General features: G+C 33.1%; 3 protein-coding genes across 3 annotated transcripts; 2 read left to right on the forward strand and 1 right to left on the reverse strand.

Annotated features, from left to right (window-relative positions):
* The first annotated feature begins 1,463 nt into the window (after window positions 1–1,463).
* LOC115698568 (cysteine-rich repeat secretory protein 38) lies at window positions 1,464–2,389 on the forward strand. Its single transcript, XM_030625664.2, has one exon. It carries the CDS (start codon window positions 1,468–1,470, stop codon window positions 2,290–2,292), a length of 825 nt encoding a protein of 274 aa, XP_030481524.1. The 5' UTR covers window positions 1,464–1,467; the 3' UTR covers window positions 2,293–2,389.
* Window positions 2,390–8,564: 6,175 nt separating this feature from the next.
* On the forward strand, window positions 8,565–9,804 carry LOC115700266 (uclacyanin 1). Its single transcript, XM_030627835.2, has 2 exons — window positions 8,565–8,859; window positions 9,122–9,804. The coding sequence occupies exons 1-2, from the start codon at window positions 8,694–8,696 to the stop codon at window positions 9,619–9,621; spliced, it is 666 nt and encodes a 221-aa protein (XP_030483695.2). The 5' UTR covers window positions 8,565–8,693; the 3' UTR covers window positions 9,622–9,804.
* An 11,730-nt stretch (window positions 9,805–21,534) lies between these two features.
* LOC115700843 (transcription factor ILR3) lies at window positions 21,535–23,709 on the reverse strand. Its single transcript, XM_030628509.2, has 5 exons — window positions 23,310–23,709; window positions 22,593–22,658; window positions 22,399–22,485; window positions 22,103–22,265; window positions 21,535–22,009 (listed from the first exon to the last, which is right to left on the reverse strand). Exons 1-5 carry the CDS (start codon window positions 23,465–23,467, stop codon window positions 21,752–21,754), a joined length of 732 nt encoding a protein of 243 aa, XP_030484369.2. The 5' UTR covers window positions 23,468–23,709; the 3' UTR covers window positions 21,535–21,751.

The raw sequence follows: 23,709 nt of genomic DNA on the forward strand, positions 1-23,709 counted from the left end.
TCTTAGCCACATATCTCTCTAACAAACCTATCTTGGGAGAATATTAATATTTTTTTTATTTATTTTTTGAAAAAGAAAAATCTTTATATATTAAAGTTAACCTCAAGTTATCTAATGTTTTCTCTGGATAAGCATAGGAAGCAGAAATACCACTTCTATCTTTGTGTGATTGCAGATATACCACTTCTGTCATTGACCTACTTTTTAGCTTTATAAATGGAGATGTTCACATAATATTAACACTTTACAGAATATTTATAGATATAAACTTACATTACAATGCTATGTTAAAAAAGGAACTAAATAGAATAATCTACTACTCCAATAATAAATTTATTTACAATTTTATAATTACACTAATATTATTTTTAATATTATTAAATAATATTTCAAATATAAATATTTAATTTTTTCAAACAAAAAATTTGTAATCTTTAAAAATAAAATACATTCAAAATCTTAAAAAGACCAAAATCTTAAATAAAACTAGCAATACGTGGCTCGGCACGTACATTCACCTAGTATATATATATATATATATATATATATATATATGCATTCTTCATAGATATATCACTAGCGTGGTGGGGGTACGTGGGTAAGAGTGGATTCAATCTAACATTTTTTATTATTTTTTTTTATTTTTAACATCTAATTTAATATTAGATTGAATTCATTCGGTTCAATTTGATTAGATGTTACCCATCTGATGTACTCATTTAAAATGTTATATATAAATTTTAAAAATAATTATAGAAGACACTATTTTTTTTGTAAAATATTTATATTTTTACGTTTAAAGAATATTTTTTTATATTTTTACACTTTTTTAAAAAATAACACGAAAACAACATAAAATAAATAAGAAAATTACATAAAAGTAACATGAAAATAACAATAAAAAATAACATACATATAATAAAAAATCAACAACAAATTAATAAAATTACAACATAACAAGACCGTATTTTCTATAAATAAAATTAAAAAATCTAAAAAATATTTAAAATTCCGTAAAACTGTATTTTTGTATTTTTGTATTTTTTTTTGTTGTTTTATGTTTTTATGAAATAATCCCTAAATTTTAATTATTTTTATTTTGATAATAATAATTTTACCCACTTAAAAAAATGAGGGGCTGCTGTGCCCCTGATTATAATGGTATTTTCTAAGCTTTACAATTAACTACAAACCCTTCTTGGACACTTTCGTTATATACGGCTGTTGATTGGGTTGACAAAGTACCTCATCCACCAATATATTTTATCCTGTTTTGACTAAGCTTTTTGGGTTCATATATTGCATGCATTATTAATAAGGAGAATTTGACAAAACTCATCTTCTTTGGCCATATAATTTATTAAATAAATACACGCAATTAAGTTGACCATGTTTCTCATTTGGAAAAGTCAAATATTTCAACTCCCTACTTAGCCAAACCATAACTTTTCTCTATTTATAGCAATTATGATCGAACAATCGATATCCACCATCACTGAAAACAAATATATCACTTTCCAAAACGACATGTCGTTCTCAAAACAAAACCCTCTCTTCATCACTTCCACACTATTATTCTCTCTAATTTTTCTGCATGCAGCCACAGCCACCGATCCTCTCTTCCATTTCTGCTTCAACAAAGAAAATTTCACATCCAATAGCCCTTTCGCCGCCAACTTAAACGAACTCCTCAATAACCGTTTGCCCATCAAAGTACCTCCTACCGGTTTCGGGGTCAGCTCAACCGGTCAAGGTGGCGGCAATGGCAATGACAGCAGCCAAGTCAACGGGCTCGGCCTCTGCCGCGGTGACGTCTCAACAGAAAACTGTAAAACCTGCGTTGTTGAAGCCGCCAAAGAGCTTCAACAACGTTGTCCTTACAATAAAGGAGCCGTTGTATGGTACGACAATTGCCTCTTGAAGTACTCAGACGACAACTTCTTTGGTCAAATCGATAACAGTAACAGGTTCTACATGTGGAACGTTCAAGACGTGGATAACGCTGAGTCGTTTAATCCCAAGGTGAAGGAACTGCTGAGTGGTTTGTCGTATAAAGCTTCAAGAACTTCAAAGTTGTATGCCACGGGTGACATGGATCTCGGGTCGGGTCCCGACCCAAAGCTTTATGGGTTGGTTCAGTGTACTCGGGATCTTAATGGGATGGATTGTCAAAAGTGTCTTGATGATGCAATAAGCAACCTTCCGAACTGTTGTACTGGAAAAAGAGGAGGTCGTGTTGTTGGTGGTAGTTGCTATGTGAGATATGAGCTTTACTCTATTGTTGATGCTTAATTAGTTTATTATTAAGGTTAACCTATTAAGTTTTATAATCACACCATATTATGTATTGGTTTAATAAATATATAATTAAGTATTAATTAGTACCTAACTGTTTTCATCATCTTGATCATTCTCTAAGTTAGACCTTCATTCATTAGTCCAAACACCCTATGAAAATTTTGAAAGAAAACAAATATAATTTTAAAGATTTTTTTTAATTAAGAATTCTATTTTTAATTGAAATAAACTTTAATATATAAAGGTTAGAAAAATTATGAATATATGTATATAGAAAATAGAAAAAGGTTCATAAATATAAAATTTACAGAAAAAATCTTCCTCCATTTTTGTTATGTAAAAGCATCTTCAAAATAGTGATCTATTACTAAAACTAGAAGAAAGTTATATGCAAGACACGTATACTTAATTTTATGCTAGATATTTTCTAATTTAATTAAAAATGATGCAATAAATAATCATATAATTTATTTTATTATTATAGTCTAAATGTATTTTTTAAAGAAAGTCATTAATTCAAGAAAAACTCAATTAAATTACTGTGTGGAGTTATTTTTTATGTATTTTCAATAGACATTAAAAGGTAAAAATTAAATAATCAATTTAAACTTCTTAAAAGAAAAGCTAAGTTAGATTAGAGCAAAAAGGAAGAGCCATTAGAGCATGTTTGATATTATTTTCTGATTTTTGTTTTTAAAAAATTATTTTTAGAAATGAGAATAAAAATTAATTTTTGAAGTTTTTAAAAACAAGTCATGTTTGGTTAGTGTTTTTAAAAATAATATATTGACCAAAAGTGAATTAGTTTTTAAAAAAAGAAAACAATATTTTGTTGTTTTTAAAATTCTTGTTTTTTGTAACTTTGTTTTCTTAAAACTGTTTTAAAAAAAGAAGGCCAAACAAGCCAAATTTTTTTAAAAAAATAATTTTCTGTTTTTAAAAACAAAAAACTGCTTTTTAGTTATGATGCCAAACATGCACTTAGATTCTCTTTTAAAAGACTATCTATAAATTTATCAAATTAAATAAAATTAGTTAAAATTTTTTAAAAATAAATGTGATCACAGAAATAATGATTCTATCTAAAAAATGTAATTAATAAATATATTAAAATGTTATACCAAAAAATATAAATGTTATATAAAAAATAAGTAAGTACAAATTAAATGTACAATAATATTACCACAACCAAAATATGTAAAAAATCAAAAGCGAAATAAAAAGAAATTATCAATTTTTTGAAATGAAATATCAACTTCATTGAATTAATAGTATTCTGAATATAAGAGAGCCTTAATTTAGATCGGCCCAAATAGTTTGTTCGAAAATGCTACAACCAGAAAGAAATCGAGCATACCTAGCAATAGCATGAGCAACTCGTTTAGCTGATCGTTTAATTAAACTTATTTTAACACTAGGCAGAGTAGACAATAAATGAAAACTAATGACATTTTTCAATCACATTAATATTATTAATTAAGAAAATTACCCATAATAAAATATGAATATCATTAATATTAATAATTAATACTATAAAAGATAGTTGACTAAAAACTAATTAAAAATAAAATATTAAATAAACATATATAATTGTTTCCATGCATAAAATGAAATTAAATAATATTATTATTAAAACAAAATAAAAACAAAAATAAATTAAAATAGTTAAGAACTTTTAAATAAATAACTGACTTTTTTTTTCCTTGGAGGAAACCTAATAGCCCTTATAAAATAAAATAGAGAAAGTGAAAAGTTGACAAATTAAACCATTAATAATAATAAAAAAAAAAATTAAGGGAAAACCATGGAAAAATGGTATGAAATGCGGATCATCACTCTAATTACTATTCATTGCTAGCACAACTACATCGTCGGCGACCGAAACGACTTCACCAGTTCACTATGTTGGTAGAGATGCTAAAGAAGAAGATCTTCTAAACTTAAAACATAGAAAATACAAATTTAAGACAATATAAATAAAAATATATAAATAGAAATATATCATAAGAAATCAATGATATTGAAAACCATAAATCACATCTAATATTAACAACTCAAACCCAAAAAAAATCTCGATCGACTCCGGCCAGTGAACAATGATTGATCCTAGTCGTTGCTGTCGCCTCTATGAACTCCCATTGGTTATGTGAACCTTATTGTCGAATTGAAATTTTGATTTGGTGCTTCGTTGGACAGTTCAGAGAAGGCTACATGTGGTCTTTGCAAGATTCAACGCTGCCAAACCCAATAAAGATGAACCCTCAATCTTAAAACAAGATAAGCAATCTCATCATCAGAGATTTATTGATATTCAAATCAAGATACCCAAACTCTTTCTTAATATCTGACGACAACGATTGGGAAAAATTGAACATATACATATTAAATTCAATAGGACATGACAGAAATAAAGGGAAAAAAAATAAACTTACAGCGCAAAATAAACATTGAGAAAGTGAGACGCGAGGGAGAGAGGGAAAGTGAAAGGAAGTTTTGCGATAAAGCATTTAAAAATAAATTGGGCATTTAACCCCGTTAACCTTAGCAAAAAAAAAAACTGTTATTTTTGAATAAAAACTTAAAAAAAAAAAAAAAATTACCCAATAATTTCTCATAAAGCAAGAATTCGGTTATATAGCCACATTTTATATAGAATAGATATAATTTATTTTGAAAAAATTTACTTTAATTATGTGTCAAAAGTTGATCCAAATTTAAATCACAATTGCAAAATTTACATTACAATAAATATGTTATTTTTATATTTAATTTTATTACATTATCAAATTTAATTATTGCATTAAATTTCAAACATTTTATATTTATTTTTTATTTATTTATATTATAAATTAGAATTATTACATGGAAAATACGAATTGACACTTTATTTACAAAAATATATTCATAAGGTGGAAAGTATTTATACTTTTTCTTTTATGTGCTTTTAATTACTAAAATACCTCTTACGCTATCACTTACACAATCAGATAATAGTTGTTGTATGGTTGGTCGAAGGTTGCATCAGATGAAAGTTATTGGGTGGTTGGGCGAAGTTTGCATCAAACAAAAGTTGTTGGGTGCTTGGCCGAAAGTTGCATCAAATGAAAGTTTCAATTAGATGAAATAACTGTTAGCAAATATTTATGCAATTGTAATGCAACTATTATGAAACATTAAAAATTAGAACAGTATTTCTGTGACAGTCAGTAGTCTCGTGATCCGTAAGGGAAATACTGGGTAAGCTATATATGTAATGCCACATTGTCTGGGGAAGGTCAAGTGTGATGATTCTGAGGCTGTGTAGGTATGGGTACATAGCCGAAGAGAGCTTAAATAGATTGATTGGTACTAACTATATCAACAAAGTGCATCTTGTTTTTCAGTAGCCCATCACGAAAGAACTCCACAGTTAAGCGTGCTTGACCTGGGATAATTTTAGGATGGGTGACCTTCTGGGAAGTTTTCTCAGGAAGTGTGTGAGTGAGGACAAAGCACGCTGAAAACACTCGTGTTGGTCTGTAGGGTCAGTCGTCAATCTAGGAAGCAGCCAGAATGACGTACTCGTGTATAAGAGTCATCATTCCGTGGTTGTAAGGGCCCAATGGAAGCTTGAAGCGGGGACGTTACAATTTTCACGTACGTAACTCTATCTACATGTCTCTTCATGATTTAATATGAACAAATTCACCATTAGAAATTTGAAAAACAACAAAAATACACCAGGATAAATATTTTACTATCGTATTGATTTAACCTTTTTTGGATTATACTTGAGTTGGATTGTTTGGGAACTCCAGTTCAACTTTTAGAGATCTGCATTTCATGGATCTAAAAATTGAAGTTAGGACATTAGTTTTATGCAAATTAAACTGGATTTTCGGTTGAATTTCAGTTTCGTAGTAGTTTTTTTACATTTTTTTTTTCATGAATTCAAAATAACATCCTCTATTTTCATTGATTCTGGTCGTCTTCTCAAGTGAAATCGCCGGAATTAATGGTGGTTATCTTTCTGGTTGAATTTTCATTTCGATTGCGTTGGGTTGCTGCGTGGTTGTACTATGGTTGCCTAGGAAGTATGGATCCTGTACGTGTTGAAAGTGTGTGTAAGTGGTATTTGTGTAATTTTTTTTATTTAGGTTGTATATTTATTTATTTTGCCAGCTGAAAATATTTATATAATATTGTTACTTTTTTCAGTTAAAATTGAAAAATAAACCCTAATAAAATAATAAAAAATTAATGAGAAGGTATTATATTTTATATTATATTAAAAATATTAATTAAACATTAAATTTTGTAATTGTATATTGGAGCACAACACTAAAGTTTGACGTAAATATATGATAAAGTTACTTTTTGTGAAAAATATAATGCAAATTTGGAGTGTACATCAGTCGGTTTGGTTGGATTATAGTGTATTTTTACCAACCTAATATAAATGTTGGGTTGCAAATATCTAATTGTAACCCCTCCATTAAAAAAAAAAAAAAGTGTAATCCGCCCAATGATTTTTGTCGATTTAGTCGGGTTAACCCGTTTAAATCAATCTTTATTTTTATTTTTCATTATTGTTTGTTTTTGGTGTTCAAATAATTGACTTGAAAAAATAAATATATAGTATATGCCTTTCAAAAATAAAATAGTTATAGTTTAAATTAATTTTAAAAAATAAATATGAATTGAATAAACATTAAAGTATTAAACAATATTTTTTAAAAAATAGAATAAAAAAAAATACTCATATGTAAATTTAAAATTTCAACTTTAATATTCAAATACAATTAAAATACAAATTTTAAATGTAAAATAGTTTAACTATTAAATGTAATTTATATATTATGCTATAAATAATTTTAGTAAAAAAATATGTAAATCGATCACTTTATTCGAGTTATTTGGGCGGGGTTAGAACAATATTCAACCCGCCCAATATATTCATTGGGTGGTTTGAGTTTTTCATAAAGTTATTCGGATTGTATTTTTTGTCGGTTTATTCAGTTTAATTTGGCCAGCTTATTCAGCTTGAGCGGTAATTTGTTAATTTTTATGAACAACTCTAATGCAAATTATACATCTCTCAATGAAGATAGTCTAAAAAATTAAGTGTAATTTAGAATAATTACGAGATTAACGTGTTTTGTTAAACTGGTTAATTACACAGTAATTATTTAATTAGAGGTGTTAAATAGAATTTTGGCCAAATGACGCGGGATCAATAAAAAATGCAAGAGCTTTATTTAAATGTAAAGAATGAATACGTACTGATATTTATAGAGGTTTAACTCCGAGTGTCAATAGCCTAATCCTTTAAGGGTTTGTATTATTTTTTCGAGTTTGTAGACAAGATCACAAGAATGTCTAAGGTGAGCTTCCTGATTACAAAAGATTCGTGCAATACTCTATTTACAAGGAAGGGGTGAAGCTAGCTAGCTAGCTAACGCCCTAAATTAATCCAAATTTAAGCAAAATTGTACAAAAACAACTTCCCAAGCGATATAGATTCAATGTGCGAAACATTTATTAAACCTTATTTTTTTCACCAATTGTTTTAAAACAATTTAACATGATATAGGCAAGAATCGAAAGAATAGCTTAACGATCGACACTAAACGTGGTGGAATTAATGAATAAGCAACTTAATTATTATGCATAAATTAAAGAAATGCCTTAATTATTACTCGTTAATCTCACAAAACCTCTCTTGATATTTCAATATGTACTTACATAATTGTAAATAATTGACATATAAAATAAAAGAAACTACATTATTTGGTCATGTATGTGAGATGATCGTTTAGTTATGACTTTATACAATTGATCAAAGCCCCCTAGATTTAATATATTTTTCGATGCACATCCCATTATATATAATATATTTGCTTCTATATATTGACCAAGTTATAATTTGGACGTCGTGCTTGCATATAATACCCAAATCTGCATATATATTTTGTTTATTCATTCCGTATAGCTGCAATTATGGGTTGGATGATTGCTTGGATTAGGTGCACCTTTCATGTGAATGCCATTAACAACTCCATACGATTTCTTTTTTCACTATATTCCTTACATTACACCTGTCCTAATCTTGCCAAGTATTATATGTATTTATAAATATATCTAATGTACAAAACATCCAGTGAAGCAAGTAGTAGTCTCATTTATTTCAAACTTTTTTATGCAATAAAACAACCTGTCATTAGACTTAAACCAACTCTGTCAACGACTAAATCAAACGACAAACCTTTTCTTTTTGAAACTTATTCTCTTTAGCCCTTATATATATATAACTCCTATTCCCAAACTTATATCCTATATTTGTGTCACTAAAAAGATATATCATTTGGTGCATATACACACTTAGATCTCCTCTGTTCTTGTCTGATCTTCCAAACATGGCAATGCAAACATTTTTATTAAGCTTGGCTGTTATGGCAGCCATGCTCATTCAACTCACCATGGGAGAAACTTACACAGTAGGAGGCAGTGGTGGATGGGAGCAAACCTCAGACCTCCAAACTTGGGGATCATCTCAGACTTTTTCAGTCGGAGACAGTCTCAGTAAGCACAATCAAGACTCACTAGTGTTGTTATCTTAACTTTCCCATAATTTTTATTTTTAATATGTTGTATATATATAACTTTTATCCTTGTCATAAAATGAGGTGTTTGATATAACACACGTCTATCTCAAAATTCATGATGAGTAAAATAAATAGTCATTTATGTATTTCGGTATATATTCGATGTGGGACAGTTTTATATTTTGAGATTATTGAAGAAAAGTAATATATACTAATTATGTTTGATTTACTTTTGTAAGGTTTCCAATATACTCCAAACCATAATGTTATCGAAGTTCCTAAAGCAGACTACGATGTTTGTGGGACAACTAACCTGATTCAGATCTACAACGACGGGAGTACAATCATTCCTTTAACATCTCCAGGAAAGAGATACTTCATTTGTGGAACATCAGGACATTGCAGCGGAGGAATGAAGCTTGAAATCACTACTCTTGCAGCAGCCACCCCATCTTCTCTTCCTCCCTCCTCTAATACTCCAACTCCAAAGCCATCTTCTCCTCCTTCCCCACCCGGCCCCGTCGCAGATAATTCGCCTGAGGCCGAGCCAACCGCAGCTCCTCCATTGTCGCCTTATTCATCCGTGGAGGACGGCTCGCCCTTGTCACTCACTCCTATTGCTCCTTCTACCAGTGCTCACCTCTCCGCCCCAGCACCATCTGCTGCACCGGTCAACTTTGCAACCAGTTTTCGATCTGGACTCTTGATGGGGTTCGGTGCCTTGCTTCTAGCTTTTTAAGCTGCATGTTATAATAATTATAGATAATTTTTTTAAAAAGAAAAATGTAATATTATTACCTATTATTGAGTATATTATAAAATCTTTATATGTCACTCTTTATCATTTTCTTTCGGTACGTTCGAGCCTTCATCTAATCAATATTTTTTACTGTGAAGCTATGTTTGGTTTCCAAAACAAAAGACACATGAAAAAAGAAATAAATGGAGGTTAAGTTAAAAAAAAATATAAAAAATAATCCTCATTAATTATTTATGTACCGTCCAAGAAATCTGTATTGTTGTGGCCGTTAATTAAAATTTAAACAAACCATGATACGATATGTTATATGTGGTATAATTTGTAAAGAATATCCAGAACAACTATTTGGTGATTGAATAATAAGAAGAGTTATATATACAAAGCAATTCTTGTCCTGTCACACATGACATGCATATACACCCCTTAGCGGTCATTTAGGGGCCTTAGTTGGTGATCCGGGCTGCTTACCTCTCGATGATGAAGCTTATCCCCCACTGTCATTGGCCAATCTTGACCCCTGTTATTTTGAGATCATATTTAGTATTCAGAGTTACCTCGATTTGGTACCGCTCTCGTGGCCCGCACCAAAACAGTGCTTTAACACTAGATGTCCAGTCAACTGTTGCGCCTCAACGCATTTCGGGGAGAACCTCCACTTAGTTTCACCCAAGCTTCATCCTTGTCGTAGATAGATCACCCAGGTTCAGATCCATAAGCAATGACAATTGCCCTATGAAGACTCGCTTTCGCTACGGCTTCAATGAGTTCCCTTAACAAGCCATTGCCTATGAGTCGCCAGCTCATTCTTCAACAACGCGGTCAGAGCCCTAGGCTCCTCCCACTGGGAGTTTACGGTTTCATGTTCTATTTCACTCCTTGATGGGGGTTCTTTTCACCCTTCCCTCACGGTACTACTTCACTAACGGTCACCCAAAAGTATTTAGCCTTGCCAGGTGGTCCATGGTTATTCATACGGCATTCCACGTGTCCCATGCTACTCGGGTCAGAGCATAAACTAGTGATACTTTCGGCTACTGGACTCTCGCCATCTAGTGTGCAGCACTTCACCACTTCGCCTAGCAGCACGACGCTTGTATTGCTCTCCCACAACCCCATTTTCGTGGTTTAGGTTGCTCCCATTTCGCTCGCCGCTACTACGGGAATTGATTTTGCTTTCTTTTTCTTTGGCTACTAAATGGCCAGGTTGTCTCTTGCCTTCCCATGGATTCAGCAGCAGTTCAAAAGATTAACCTATTCGAGAATCTCTAGATCTCCGCTTATTTTTAACTCTACGAAGCATTTCGTATACCAGAGAACATGCATTAGTTAATTAATTATTTGAATATGTATAAACAAACTACTAAATACCGACATATATATAAAATATGTCTATGGTAGAAATTATTATTTTGTCTTTATAATTAGAATGTTTTTATAACTATTGATAATAGATTTAACGATAATAAATAAATAAATGTAATAGTAAATATTTAGAATGTTAGACATAAATAATAATTTAATAAATTAAGAAAATATTATATTTTCCCTCTTCTCTCTTTTTCTTTGACCATTATCTCTTTTTTTTTCTCACTCCTCTTCTCTTAGTTATTAGGTGTTTATCCAAATTTTAATGACGATGACATATTAAGAGTAGCAACATGTGGCACGAAAATACCAAGATAAAATTAATGAAGAATAGGTAAAGTCATGATCGTTGGGATGACCATTAGTCATGAAGGGTGGTCATGACTGATAGAATGAAAGTCAGACGGTCACCCTTACCCCTAGGTTGAGTAAGGTGGACGTCTCCAAGAAGGAAAACCGATGGACTAACACCTTCGTAAACAAAATGAACAATCATTACACACCTAAATGCTAAGTTAGTCTAAAGGGTAGATGACACTACCCACAACATAGACATAAGGATACTTTCAAAGGTAGATGAGAACATCTACATAATACTATGACTACTAACAAAGTATAAGGGGTCTCGGGGGTCACCCCAAGATGACGATGGTCACCCACCACAAGTTGGGTCTCGGGGGTGTCGCCCCTAAGTATGGGCTTTCATCCCCGAAGGTGGTCAACGACCGTGTCACACCCTTAGGAGGCCCTCGTCGTCATTGACTATTTCAAATGTTCAAATCCCACGAAAGGCTCAAAGACAGTTATCAACCCACGAATATAGCAGGATATTATCATAGAAATCAAACTTCAACTACCTCCAAAAATCAAGGAACGGTTAAGGTAGTTCCGCGTTGGTCACGTCTCTTGAAGCGAGAAGCACACCGACCCTTTCTCCTATATAAGGGGTCACCCGCGACATGAGAAAGGGATCCGCAATTTTGAGCACTTAGAAAAAAAAATAAACACTTGTTCATTCTTTGCAATCAAGAGCATGTTCTTGACTTTTGCAACCTTGATAATTAAAATACGAGGAGAGTAGGCTATTACCGATATCTGGGAGCGAACCTCTTTATATTCTGGTGTCTTTCGTTACATTTATTGTTACAATTTTGGTCTAAATCTCATTTATGATGACTCTGCGTCCGTTGGCTAAAAATCCAGTCAACATTTTGGTGCTTTCATTGAGAGCTTTAACCAAAATCTTAAAGTTTTTCATCAAAAAAAATGGTATTAACCTGAAGCTCTCAAGAACGACCTGATGAGGAGATGGATAATGCCCAGCAAGTTTAATCAGCAAGCAATCCCATCAAAAACAATGGAGAACGACCCTCGCGTTTGGGGAACAGTGGTGCAGCCACCACCCACACCACCGCTCAGACTGCTGTTGGTCATGGGACAACTGGCCAAATTATTGCCGCTGGGCAAAAAACTGCTGGGTGTACCACTAACGCCACAACCGTAGGAGGCAACACTACTGATGGTGCCACTAGAAGGGGTAATACTGGAAATCTTGTCCCACCTACTGATGGCACGGGCCCAGGTCAAACTGGTCGAGGCGCTCGCGTCTTTTAGCTGCGGAGTGAACTCCATGTGGATATTGAAGGAATTGACCCTGAGATGGATCAGTTACGAGATACGATAGGCCGAATGCAAGGCCAGTTCCAAACTCTGCACCAAGAATAAACTCAAGCTCAAGCGGCCTTGACCGAAAGTCTTGCTAACCAAATAAGAGAATTCTAATCTTGGCTAGAAGATCATGATCGTGAAATGAGGAGGGCCAAGACGACCAAGATTGTCGCACCCAAGAGGCGGCCAACTTAATTCAAACTTCCTATAACCAAAACACTCAAGGGTTGGGTACTGACGCCCACAACCAACAGATACCTCAAGACCACCGAACCTATCCATAGGATGTCCCTACCCCGAGAAACCAATGGGATAGGGTGGTCTATGGACCTGAAGAGCGTCCAAGGAACCAAGAGAGGGCTAGGAGTCACCCCTTCAATAGGGTTCCCCGCAAAATTAATCGACCGTCCTCTACAAATGAACAAGTCCTACCCAATTATTATATCGGACGTGATGACTCCCATAATGTCTGTCTAAGGCAGAGCGGAGAAGGAAACTCCAGAAATAACAATGGTGACCGCGGTAGAAATGGTAGAAGGACACCCTAACATAGGGAGTGACAACCCCGTGACAACCACGAGCGGGCAACGATCGCCTGAGAAATAGTAGGCCTAGGGGGAGAAGGGAAGAACCCAAAGTCAATAATGATTATCGTCCAAACTACCCTGATGGTCATGGCGATGAGGAAGCTAAAAGTCGAGTCAACAACCAACCAAATCCTGAGCTGGGGGGTTACCAAGCCAGATGGTCGTACGCCCCTAATAGGTAAAGTCAACCTAAGAATCTACCTTAAAGGGGTAGAGATGGCCAAGTACCACCCACGATCGATTGAAGGGCTGATAGTCAAAATGTAGGAGAAAGGCCAAATACCGGGTCAATCTTTGAACGTGTAGGCCCATGAGGGGTGGAGACCTATTGGAGGCCCTCAATAAGAATAGGGACAACCACTATTTAAACATAGTAAATCCACCCGGTCTGGTTTAAAGAAACCAAGTGAATGTTGACGTTAAAGTGGTTCAACCCCAAGAGACCACAAATTCGGTGATCCAAGCTCGGTTGGATGAGTTAACCCGATTGGTCAAAGACCTTACTGCACCGAAACTCACTAACTTTGAACTGGAAAGGAGGAGAGGGTCTTCTTTCTCCCAAATGATCAATGACCTCCCCATTCCAGCGAAATTCAAAATGCCTACTTGCAAGTATACGGGTAGTAAAGATCCCCTAACTCGTGTTAAAAACTTTAAGATTTCAATGGACCTTCAAGGGATCAGGGATGACTTGAGATGTCGAATCCTTCCCACAACCCTCACGGACACGGCACAATAATGGTTTACCAAACTACCCCCAGGGAGGATCACTTCTTGGGATGAGTTCGAAGGGTTATTCTACACCCAATTCTCTTCAGCCCGACGATTTTCCAGTAGAGTTGGGTGACTTAGTCTCCATCAAGAAGAAGCTCGATGAGCCGCTAAAAAACTACATTTAATGCTTTATGCAGGAAGCAGCCAAAGTGAAAAATCTAAGTGATGATGGTAAACGGGTCGCTATCATGGGGGCATTCTTGTGGGAAGTCGGCTGTGGAAAGATACAAGGTAGAAACCAACTCATACTACGAGAGATTTCCTTAACAGGGCTGATGAGTTCATTAAATTAGAAGAAGTCGAGCAAAATGCTCAAGGCTTTAACCACACTAAGAATAAAAAGAACGGAACAAGCTCGAATAGTCAAAGCTCTCAAGGACTTAACGGTAAGAATGGCTCCAACAATGGCAAGAAGGGGAATAACGGTAATGGCGGTAACAACAACAACAACAACAACAACAACAACAACAACAACAACAACAACAAGCGACCAAAGAAGACCCTGAGCCAGCCAGACAAGATCCAACCCCAAGGTTCACTCCCTACAACATCCTCCTGGACACTAGAGAAAACATCTACAATGAAACTCACTCAGTGGTGCCGTAGCGTAAGCCTTATCCTATGAGAAAGGATATTAACAAATGGGACATGAACAAGTTTTGACGATTCCACAATGATTATGGTCATGACACTGACGAGCAACAATCTGAAGGAGTTGATAAAGTTCCTCATCAGAAAAAACAACCCCCATTTGAAAAGATATGTACGTCGTGACAACGACCGAACTGCACGACAATAACAACACACAGCTGGGGATGACAAAAAACTGTTACCTCCCCCCATTGATGGCACTTAGACATTATATCTGGAGGACCTCATTTAGCCGGGACTCCAAGAAATCCCAAGAGAAATATGCTTAGTCTCTGGGGAACGAGCCGGGTGACGATGTGTTAGCAGTCTGGGAGCGAGCTCCCAAACAACCTCGATATGAATATGAGTCTATCACATTCTCTGAGGATGAAACCAAACACGTTCGATACCCACACAATGACCCCTTAGTGGTAGAAGTACAAATCGCCAATATAATTGTACCAAGAACAATGATCGATTATGGGTCGTCAGCCAATATCATCTTTAAGTCTTCATTGGAGAGGATGCGTTTGGGGGCAAAGGATTTAGAACCTTGTGAACATCTCATATACAGATTTATAGGAAATGGTATGGCACTTGTTAGGTTATTTTTAGTATTAATTTTAGATTAAGTTTAGTATATTTTTAATTGAGTTTTAATCGTGTTTGGAGCATTTTTACGCTTGTTATCTTTTATTTTTGCAGATTTAAAATAGAAGAAGATTAGAAAAATATCAGAGAAAAAGATGGGAAAAAGATAAAAAAAATATCATGATATTTAAAATAGAGAAAATTGTGCAAGCCGAAACTTCAAGCCTGAATTCGACTGTCTTCTGATTAGATTTTGGAAAAAGTCAAAACATAAAAGTTCTAGATCTCTCTTTTATCTTCCCGGAACATCTTGAATCATCCAATTCCGAGCAATATTGTGAGAGTTATGGTCAAAATACTATCAGTCGACGCAGCAGAAAAATCGCTTCCAACACGGGCCGCGGCATGGATTTAGCATGTCGCGGCCCGCCTCCCTAAACAGCACAAAAATCGTATTTTTATCTCACGTGGGTGTTGGGGGTTTCGTAGTTTGAATAGGCATTTAACATGTGCGTTTTTCCATCTTTTTAGGCCCTGAATGCCTATATAAAGAGCCGAAGAGAGTTGATTTCATCAAGCAACTTCAGAGAGAAAAAAAGAGAGAATTTAGATACAGAGTGGAGAGATCAACTGAAAAATTAGAGGCATACTTCTCAGGGTTTTCAGCATTCTTCTCTTCTTCTCTTCTCTATTTTCATCTCTTTTCTTAAAGTTAATATGTGTAATTGTGCTTCAATGAACATGAGTAACTAAACACTTTATTAGGGTTAGGTGGATATTGTTTGACATTGTTTATGGTTTTAATATGAGTTATTTTTCCCCTAATTTCTATGTATTCTATTTTATTTGTGCTTAACTACTTTTAATTGCTTGATCACCAATTATCTGTCTATGATTTTGATGCGAGATCTGAGAAGTGAGTGTCAAATATGCTATAGTAAAATAGAACTGAATTTCGATATAGGACGAGAGTACCTATATGGTTTAGATAGCTTATAGGGTTTTTATGCTTAATGCCTGTTGCATGTTAAATTTATCACGAGAGTAAAAAGTTTGCATGTAATTGAGATTTATATATCTGAGAAGACTATAAATTACCTTAGTAAACCTGCTATTGCATAGAGATTAATATTAGGAAAATAATCATATTAGGCCATATTCAATAGAAACAATTGAAATCGAAGCCCTAGTTTTTATTAACTTTCAATTTTCTTGTATAATTGTTTCTTACTAGTTTCTTATTCTTAATTCTTTCTTTATTTTTTATTTAACCTAATAGAAGTAAAAGTTTAATTTTAACGTACTTAACTACACTCCCTGTGGGATCGACCTCACTCCTAGTGAGTCTACTACTTCAAACGATACGTACACTTGCGTGTGCAAAAATATCGCAACAGCACTGGCTGGGCTCATTAAGCTACCATTGACGATGGGAGTAGCCCCCAAGAGTGTCATTGTCATGGCATTATTCGTGGTATTGGATATAGTATCACCCTACAACGTCTTAATTGGTTGTCCAACCCTGTATGATCTAAAGGCAGTCGTTTCCATCTTTCACCTCCTCGTCAAATTCCCTACCAAGGGTGGAATTGGCTACCTGAAGGATAATCAACTAGTAGCATGAGAGTGTTACAACCTATCCATAACTAGGGAGAAAGCATCTAAATCCCTCAAAGCTACAACGAGTAGTTCTCAATAATGAGGACTCGCGCCCAAAACGGGATCGAAGGCATTGATCCCCATTTTGGGGATACTGATAAAGCAATCATTTATTACGACTCCACATCGGTTGGCTAAAAATCTAATCAACATTAGGCATTTCTAATGGCATTACTTTCAATAGCTAAGCTTTTAACCAAGTTTTGTTTCAACTAAATTTTTACTCATCCTTGAAAGTTCACAAATGAATAAACAGTATGCATGCATTGAAGATAGTACTTGCTCTGCTATGGTCCAACTATGTTATATTCTTGAATCTATTTAGCTAATCTTATCAAAGTCCTTTCATATATTAAGTTGAAATTATTAAAAAAAAATCACAAATAGAAAAGAAAATATTACCTTCTCCATAAACTAAAACAGTTCAGGTTATATAAAATTACCTTCTTAAAAAGAAGTTCCAAAAATATTTAGAAAGATAAAAAAAATCATGAAACCTATCACGACTAATTTATATTATTTAATAAAAATAAATACAACAAAGTGAGAGTGATTAGCTAACAAATTAATTTATTTATTTAAAAATTATCCAAATTTTTTACTTTTTATTAATTTGTGAAAAGGTATATGAAAGTATATTTACTATAAAAATATATAAAATACAAAAGTTGAGGCAATAAAGATTTAAGTGATCAGCTCTAATCTCAGGCATGGGGAGGCTTTGACGTGCGAAGAGCACAAATATTCGACAGTCTATCACGGTCTGCGTTCACGCGAGGGAGGACTATGGGAGAACAATGGAGCTGGTTGGGTCTGGGTGTGTGTGAAATAGATGGAAAGGTCACAAAGGGTTTGCAAGATTTGGCCGTGTTGTCATTTGAGTGTGCGAGTTGGCTGGGTGGTGGTTTGACAATAATAGAGGCAAAAGGATTAAAGAGAGAGGGGATTTAAAAGTTAGAATAATTAGTAATAGAGAAACTTTGGGCTATAATTTGAAGCATAAAATTTAAATTTTCTAATGAAAACCCTACATTTTATTGGATATCAATGCAATGGTTGAATAAATATTAATTTTCTTCAATATTTTGATATTTAAAGTTGTCAATACCTTTTGTGTTTTAAGTGTTAGAATTTTTAAACATTAATTTTATAAATAATTAATTTGATACACACATACTATTAGAGAAATGTAAGCAAATAAATATTTTTTTCACTCTAAAAGTAGTAACTTGTAAAACAAAAACGATAATGGAATCAGATATATTTTTTTAAAAATATAAATGGATTTATAAATATTTTATTATCAGAAGTAAGATTCTATTCAACTTTTTTTAGAAAGGAAAATGAAACAAAATTCTAATAATAATAATAATAATAATAATAAAAGGGATCATTGTGACAAAAATTATCAAAAACTTAAAGTTGATGCAGATTAATCCCTAACTTCAAAAATTGGCAGCAATAGTTCCTAGGATCACTATTTTCGTTAGTCTGTTAGTCTCTAACTTAACTGACCGGTTAATTTATTTTAAAAAAAAGGCACGTGTTGAAATATTATTGGTCCAAATCATAATTTTAATTAAAAAGAATTTAAAAATAAAAAAAAAATCATTATTAAAAATTAAAAACATTATTTTTTTTATTTTCATTTTTCTATCATGTTTCTTGTATCGTCTTCCTCACCCAGCCACCCACCCTCCCCGACCTTCATTCCACCCAATCCTCATCCCCCCACCCATTACACAGTGGTTAAAACATACAAAACATACAGGAGATGACACATAAAGCTAGAGAGTAAAAAAATCTCAACCCATAAAACTCTAACCCTAACCTGTTTCTTTCTCTCTTTTTTTTTCTCTTTTTTTTTTTCTTCTTCTTCTTCAACGAAGCCCCTGTACTATGCCACTCAACGATAGACCATGATCTCTCCAATTCAAACCCACATTTCCAAAAGCCACATCATAATCGTTCAACTTCTCCTGTTGAAGCATCATCCACATCGCCTCAACGTAATCGCCAATGAAACCCTAATTACCTTGAAGCTTGAAGATTCCCCAAGAACAACGTGTTCTGTAAATTGATCTTGATCCTATCTAATTAATGATTGTTGAATAAACAAATTCAAAAGAGAGAGAGAGAGAGAGAGAGAGAGAGAGAGAGAGAGAGAGAGAGAGAGAGAAGAAAGATGGAAGATCGTTAACCCCAAGGGTGTGACTTTGTCCCCACAATTCCTTATGTGGCTCTGCCTATGCTTCACTAATCTCTGCCATGGTGCAACTTCTCAACTGACGGGAGGCCTCCTCCATAGCAGCTTAAGAAATCCCAGCTTAAGAAAAACCTCATCCATCTCTGTTAAGCACCAACAAGCCAAATCTTTGATGATAGAATCTCATCATTCCAGTTCTTGACACCTCCCATCTACTACTTTCCTTGGCCACAGTTACAGCAAGTTGATGAGATCTGACCCCATAGTGGGATTCAACCTCTCTAAAACTCTTGAAACTTTCACTAATATCATTCAGTTGAGAAGTTGATGAAACCCAGGAGAAAGGTCGATGAACATATTGTGGGTGGAGGGTGGTCATGGTGGTGGATTTTTGGTAACCAATTGAACAGTCAGGTATATGGGCAATAAGCGAGAAGAAGAATAAGAAAAATAAAAAAAAAATAAGAAAATAAGAAAAAGAAAAGAAAGAAAAAATATTTTTTTTTATTTTAAAATAATATTTATGATGTGGACCACTAAACTTTTAACACATGAAAAATTTAAAAATAACAAACAGAACTGTTAATTGGGTACCTACAGACTTACGAAAATAGTGACGTTGGAGACTATTACTGCTAATTTTCAAGGTTGGAAATTAATTTGTATCAACCTTAAGTTTTTTAGAACTTTTGCCACGATTAATCTTAAAAAAAAAATAACAGACTAGGATGGAAGTTACACACCATTGTGAAATAAAAAAAAAACAAGATAGTTGTGCATTTTCTAGTTTTGGGACAGGAATGGGACAGTTAATTGAGGCAGCAAAATTTTTTTCTATATTTGGTCGGTGCGCAATTGATGAGTAAGTAATATCCATTTTAAAGATTATAATAGCATACAAAATAATAGAAGTAAGAGGTCTCTTTCTTGGATAAGTTTTCTTAAATTGTTTTTAGCTTTTAGAAAGAAAAAAAAAAGTTTTTTTAAAGTGCATGTTTGGATAAATTAAAAAAAATACATATTTTTTAATTTTTATGATTTTTTTGTGAAGTTAAGTAGTGTTTGGTTTGGTGTGATAGAATAATAGTGGTAATAGTAATGGTAAGATCATATCTAATGGGAGATGTAAAAGATGAACTATATTTGATACAAAAAGTAATTCTGTGATATTTTTACATCAACTTTTATTATTGTGCTCCAATATATAATTACAAATCTTGATGTAAAATTTAATATATTGTCCACTTAATAATTTATTAAAAAAATATAAAATAATACTCATAACACAAAGATAAATATAAAATTTAATAATAATAATAATGCAAGTCATTTAAAGTAAAGGAACTTGTTAACTAAAATTAATAATAAAATATTAAAAATAGCATAATGGTAAATATAAAAGCATAACATTTATTGTGATGCAAATTTCGTATCATGCTATATTGTAATCTAAATTTGGATCACTTTTTGTTATGTGACATACTTGCATCACAATTTAGCACACTATTGAAATAAAATTTTAAGTAGGGTTGTTCATCAAACTGCCCGCACCACAATAAAAATGTAATTTGAAATTTTTTGCGGTGCGGTGCAGTTTATGGTTTCAAATTGTTAATACACAGCTCAAACTGCACCGCACCGCATATAATAAAAATATTAATTTTTATATTTATTTAGGTCCAATATATGAAGGTTCAACCCAAAGCCCATTAATTATTGTATTGTTAAAACTTGAAACTTTTTTTCATATTTATTTTCAAGCCTTATGGTACTTTTGACAAGTGTTGCTCAAGTTTTGTTGTATTTTTGATAGTTTAATTATTTGGTGATAGTCCAAAACTGCAATGCACCATTTTTTGTGATGCACTTTTTGTGTTTTCTTAGTTTCACAGTGCAGGTGTGGTTTAGAAAATTAGAAAAACCGCATATGCGAATTGGTTTGATAAAATGGTCAAAAACTGCACCACCCGCACTGCGAACACCCATAGTTTTAACAAAGTAAGATATATTTTGTATTTGCATCACTTATTTACATCTCTATTGGAGATGCTCTAATGTAATGGTAATAAGAATTGATTATAATGTTTGGTTTGTAGTTAGAATAAACATTATAATCAAAATTATTGTGTTTAGTTTAATATGAAAATGTAAGGAAATAAAATGTGTATAGACTAAAATAATTCTATTATTTTATTTTATAATTATAAAATATTCATAATATATACTTTTGACTTTTATTATTATATTTTTTATTAAAATATTATTTTGCTTTTGTAACGAATTGTAATTGTAACGAGGATTACATTACTTTTAACATGCAATTATCATTATAATACTCAATGCATAACTATTACATTGTAATAAGTGACAAAAGTTAAAATAGAAAAATAAGCAATGTATGAACTTATTCATTACCATTAGGATTACTCTTCCATTGACCAAACATCTCATAAGATTCTTATCTTTTGAAAAAAGACATTGGGACCAGAAGTAGAACTAGACTAGCTAAATGAAATAATAAAATGTAATATGAGAACATTATTCCACTGTTAAAATAAGACAGAACTAAGTACACAAAATATATATTTATATATATGTAATTAATAGTGTGTGTGGGAAGCATGTGCAATTAAGTAGTGTAGTTTGAGGGTTCCCACATTGTAAGTGATCCTGATCCTGAAGGGTAACTTATAAAAGACAGGAGGTTGTTATTGGTAGCACCAGCATTTTGCCCTTGTACAGCTGAAGCCCTAGAAATCGCAGGAGGAAGGAAGGTACTGGTTTGATGATGATGAGAACTCATTGCCACTATTCTTACTTGTTGCTCTAACCTCTCTTTCTCTTCCCTTAGCCTCTGTCTCTCCACGCGAAGCTCATTCTTCTCATCCTGGAAATTATTATATATATTCAGTATATATACAGAAATTAAACAAATATGTATATTTTATATTATAATAATTAATTGAGTAATCTTACATACCTTGAGTTCTTTTATCTTGTCCTGTAGATCGTCAATTGTTTGTTTCATCTGACGAGACTCGCTGCGCAATTGAGTCATTATTCGAACAGCATCACTCAGTATGGCAGCCTTGTCTGTTTTAGGCAGCCTCCCGAGCTCCATCACAGCAACCAATTCTAGGAACCTACATAAATAATATTCATGAGAAATCCCAGGAGAACAAATTAAGCACAAAATTTAACAAATATGCAAAGTATTATTAATTGGAAGGATTTATATATATAGCTATAGCTATATTATTTTGTATACAAATATACCTCTCATTTAGTCTGTCCCTGCGCAATTTTTCTCGGCATGCCTTGTAGTTGGAGCAAGAGGCACCCCCACTTGATTCCGACCTTTGCCTAGATGAACACATATAATGTTATAACATACACTTGTTATCAAATAATGTAGGTTTTTAAAAAAACTTTGTGATAAAAAGAAAAGCAAAGTAGGTCTTAATTAATACCTTTTCCGGGAGCCAACAACCTTGTTGTTATCTGAATCCCCAGATGAAGATAAGTCAACCTCCACACTACAAAAATTGCACCATCGAAAAAGTATGTCAACGAAAAAGGGTACGTAACGCCATCTATGCTTGAAACCAACAGCTTTATAAATGAAGAGCCTAATTACTGTTACTCTACTATGTGTGAGGATATAAAAGACATATGCATGTACTAATAATTCTTAATTTGAAATTCCAAAGAAGCCCGGACCGGACTCATTCATGCTCAAACAATATTACAGTTGGTATATATGGAACGGTAATGAACTCGCTATATTAGTTATATGATCTTGAATTAATTATGACACGACCCTCATGTCATGCATGATGTGGCTAAAAAGTACGTGCATATATATAAATTGTAGTTGTATCATTAATAATTCAAATATTAATTTATTTACCACTCCAACCAAATGAAATATATTGTTTTTGACTTTTAAAAGAATGTCAATAGTAAAATTAATTTCCATAAAAATATATAATTTTTTTTAGAAAAAAAAAAGGAATATTTATATTCTGTTGCTTGAAATTAAATATCCATTTAGTAAGCAGAATAATATTATTCATTTATTGACTTTTTATTTTATAATATATATATATGCCCTGATTAATTAAACTTTCATAAAATTAATGAAGACAACAAATTAATTAATAAGAACAGACAAAGCCCACACACACCTTCCATTAGTGGAAGCATTAAGTTGATCTAGCTGTGGAGGCCAAATGAAACCGGTGGCGGCAACCGGAAATTCGCCTCCGGGAACAAGAATATCGTCCATTATGGTATAGTCATATAGCCAATTACAGTTTTCTGTGGAAGCCATGGCCATCTCCATTTCTAACTATATGTATGCACTAAATTAATAAGAGCATGTAGGGAAAGACCAATTAGGAATATGATATCAGAAGGAATTGATCAATAAAGAGAAGAAGAGCTTAGACTGTAGCTAGAAGTTTAGAAATATTCAGCACAGTACTACTAAATCCCAGTCCGATACTGTACTCTCAGTGGAGCTAGAGTAGAGAGTAGTTATTACTATTAGACAAACAACTAATTAATATTAATGAATCAACTAGT

Source organism: Cannabis sativa, chromosome 8, assembly GCF_029168945.1.
Source record: "Cannabis sativa cultivar Pink pepper isolate KNU-18-1 chromosome 8, ASM2916894v1, whole genome shotgun sequence".
Taxonomy (NCBI): Eukaryota; Viridiplantae; Streptophyta; class Magnoliopsida; order Rosales; family Cannabaceae; genus Cannabis; species Cannabis sativa.

Excerpts from the sequence above, each read along its gene's own strand:
- LOC115698568 (XM_030625664.2), top strand. The coding sequence starts at position 1,468 with ATGATCGAACAATCGATATCCACCATCACTGAAAACAAATATATCACT.
- LOC115700266 (XM_030627835.2), top strand. The coding sequence starts at position 8,694 with ATGGCAATGCAAACATTTTTATTAAGCTTGGCTGTTATGGCAGCCATG. Across the intron at positions 8,860-9,121 it reads TTCAGTCGGAGACAGTCTCA|GTTTCCAATATACTCCAAAC; the intron begins GTAAGCACAATC and ends TACTTTTGTAAG.
- LOC115700843 (XM_030628509.2), bottom strand. The coding sequence starts at position 23,467 with ATGGAGATGGCCATGGCTTCCACAGAAAACTGTAATTGGCTATATGAC. Across the intron at positions 22,486-22,592 it reads GTTGTTGGCTCCCGGAAAAG|GCAAAGGTCGGAATCAAGTG; the intron begins GTATTAATTAAG and ends GTGTTCATCTAG. Across the intron at positions 22,010-22,102 it reads ACAAGATAAAAGAACTCAAG|GATGAGAAGAATGAGCTTCG; the intron begins GTATGTAAGATT and ends AATAATTTCCAG.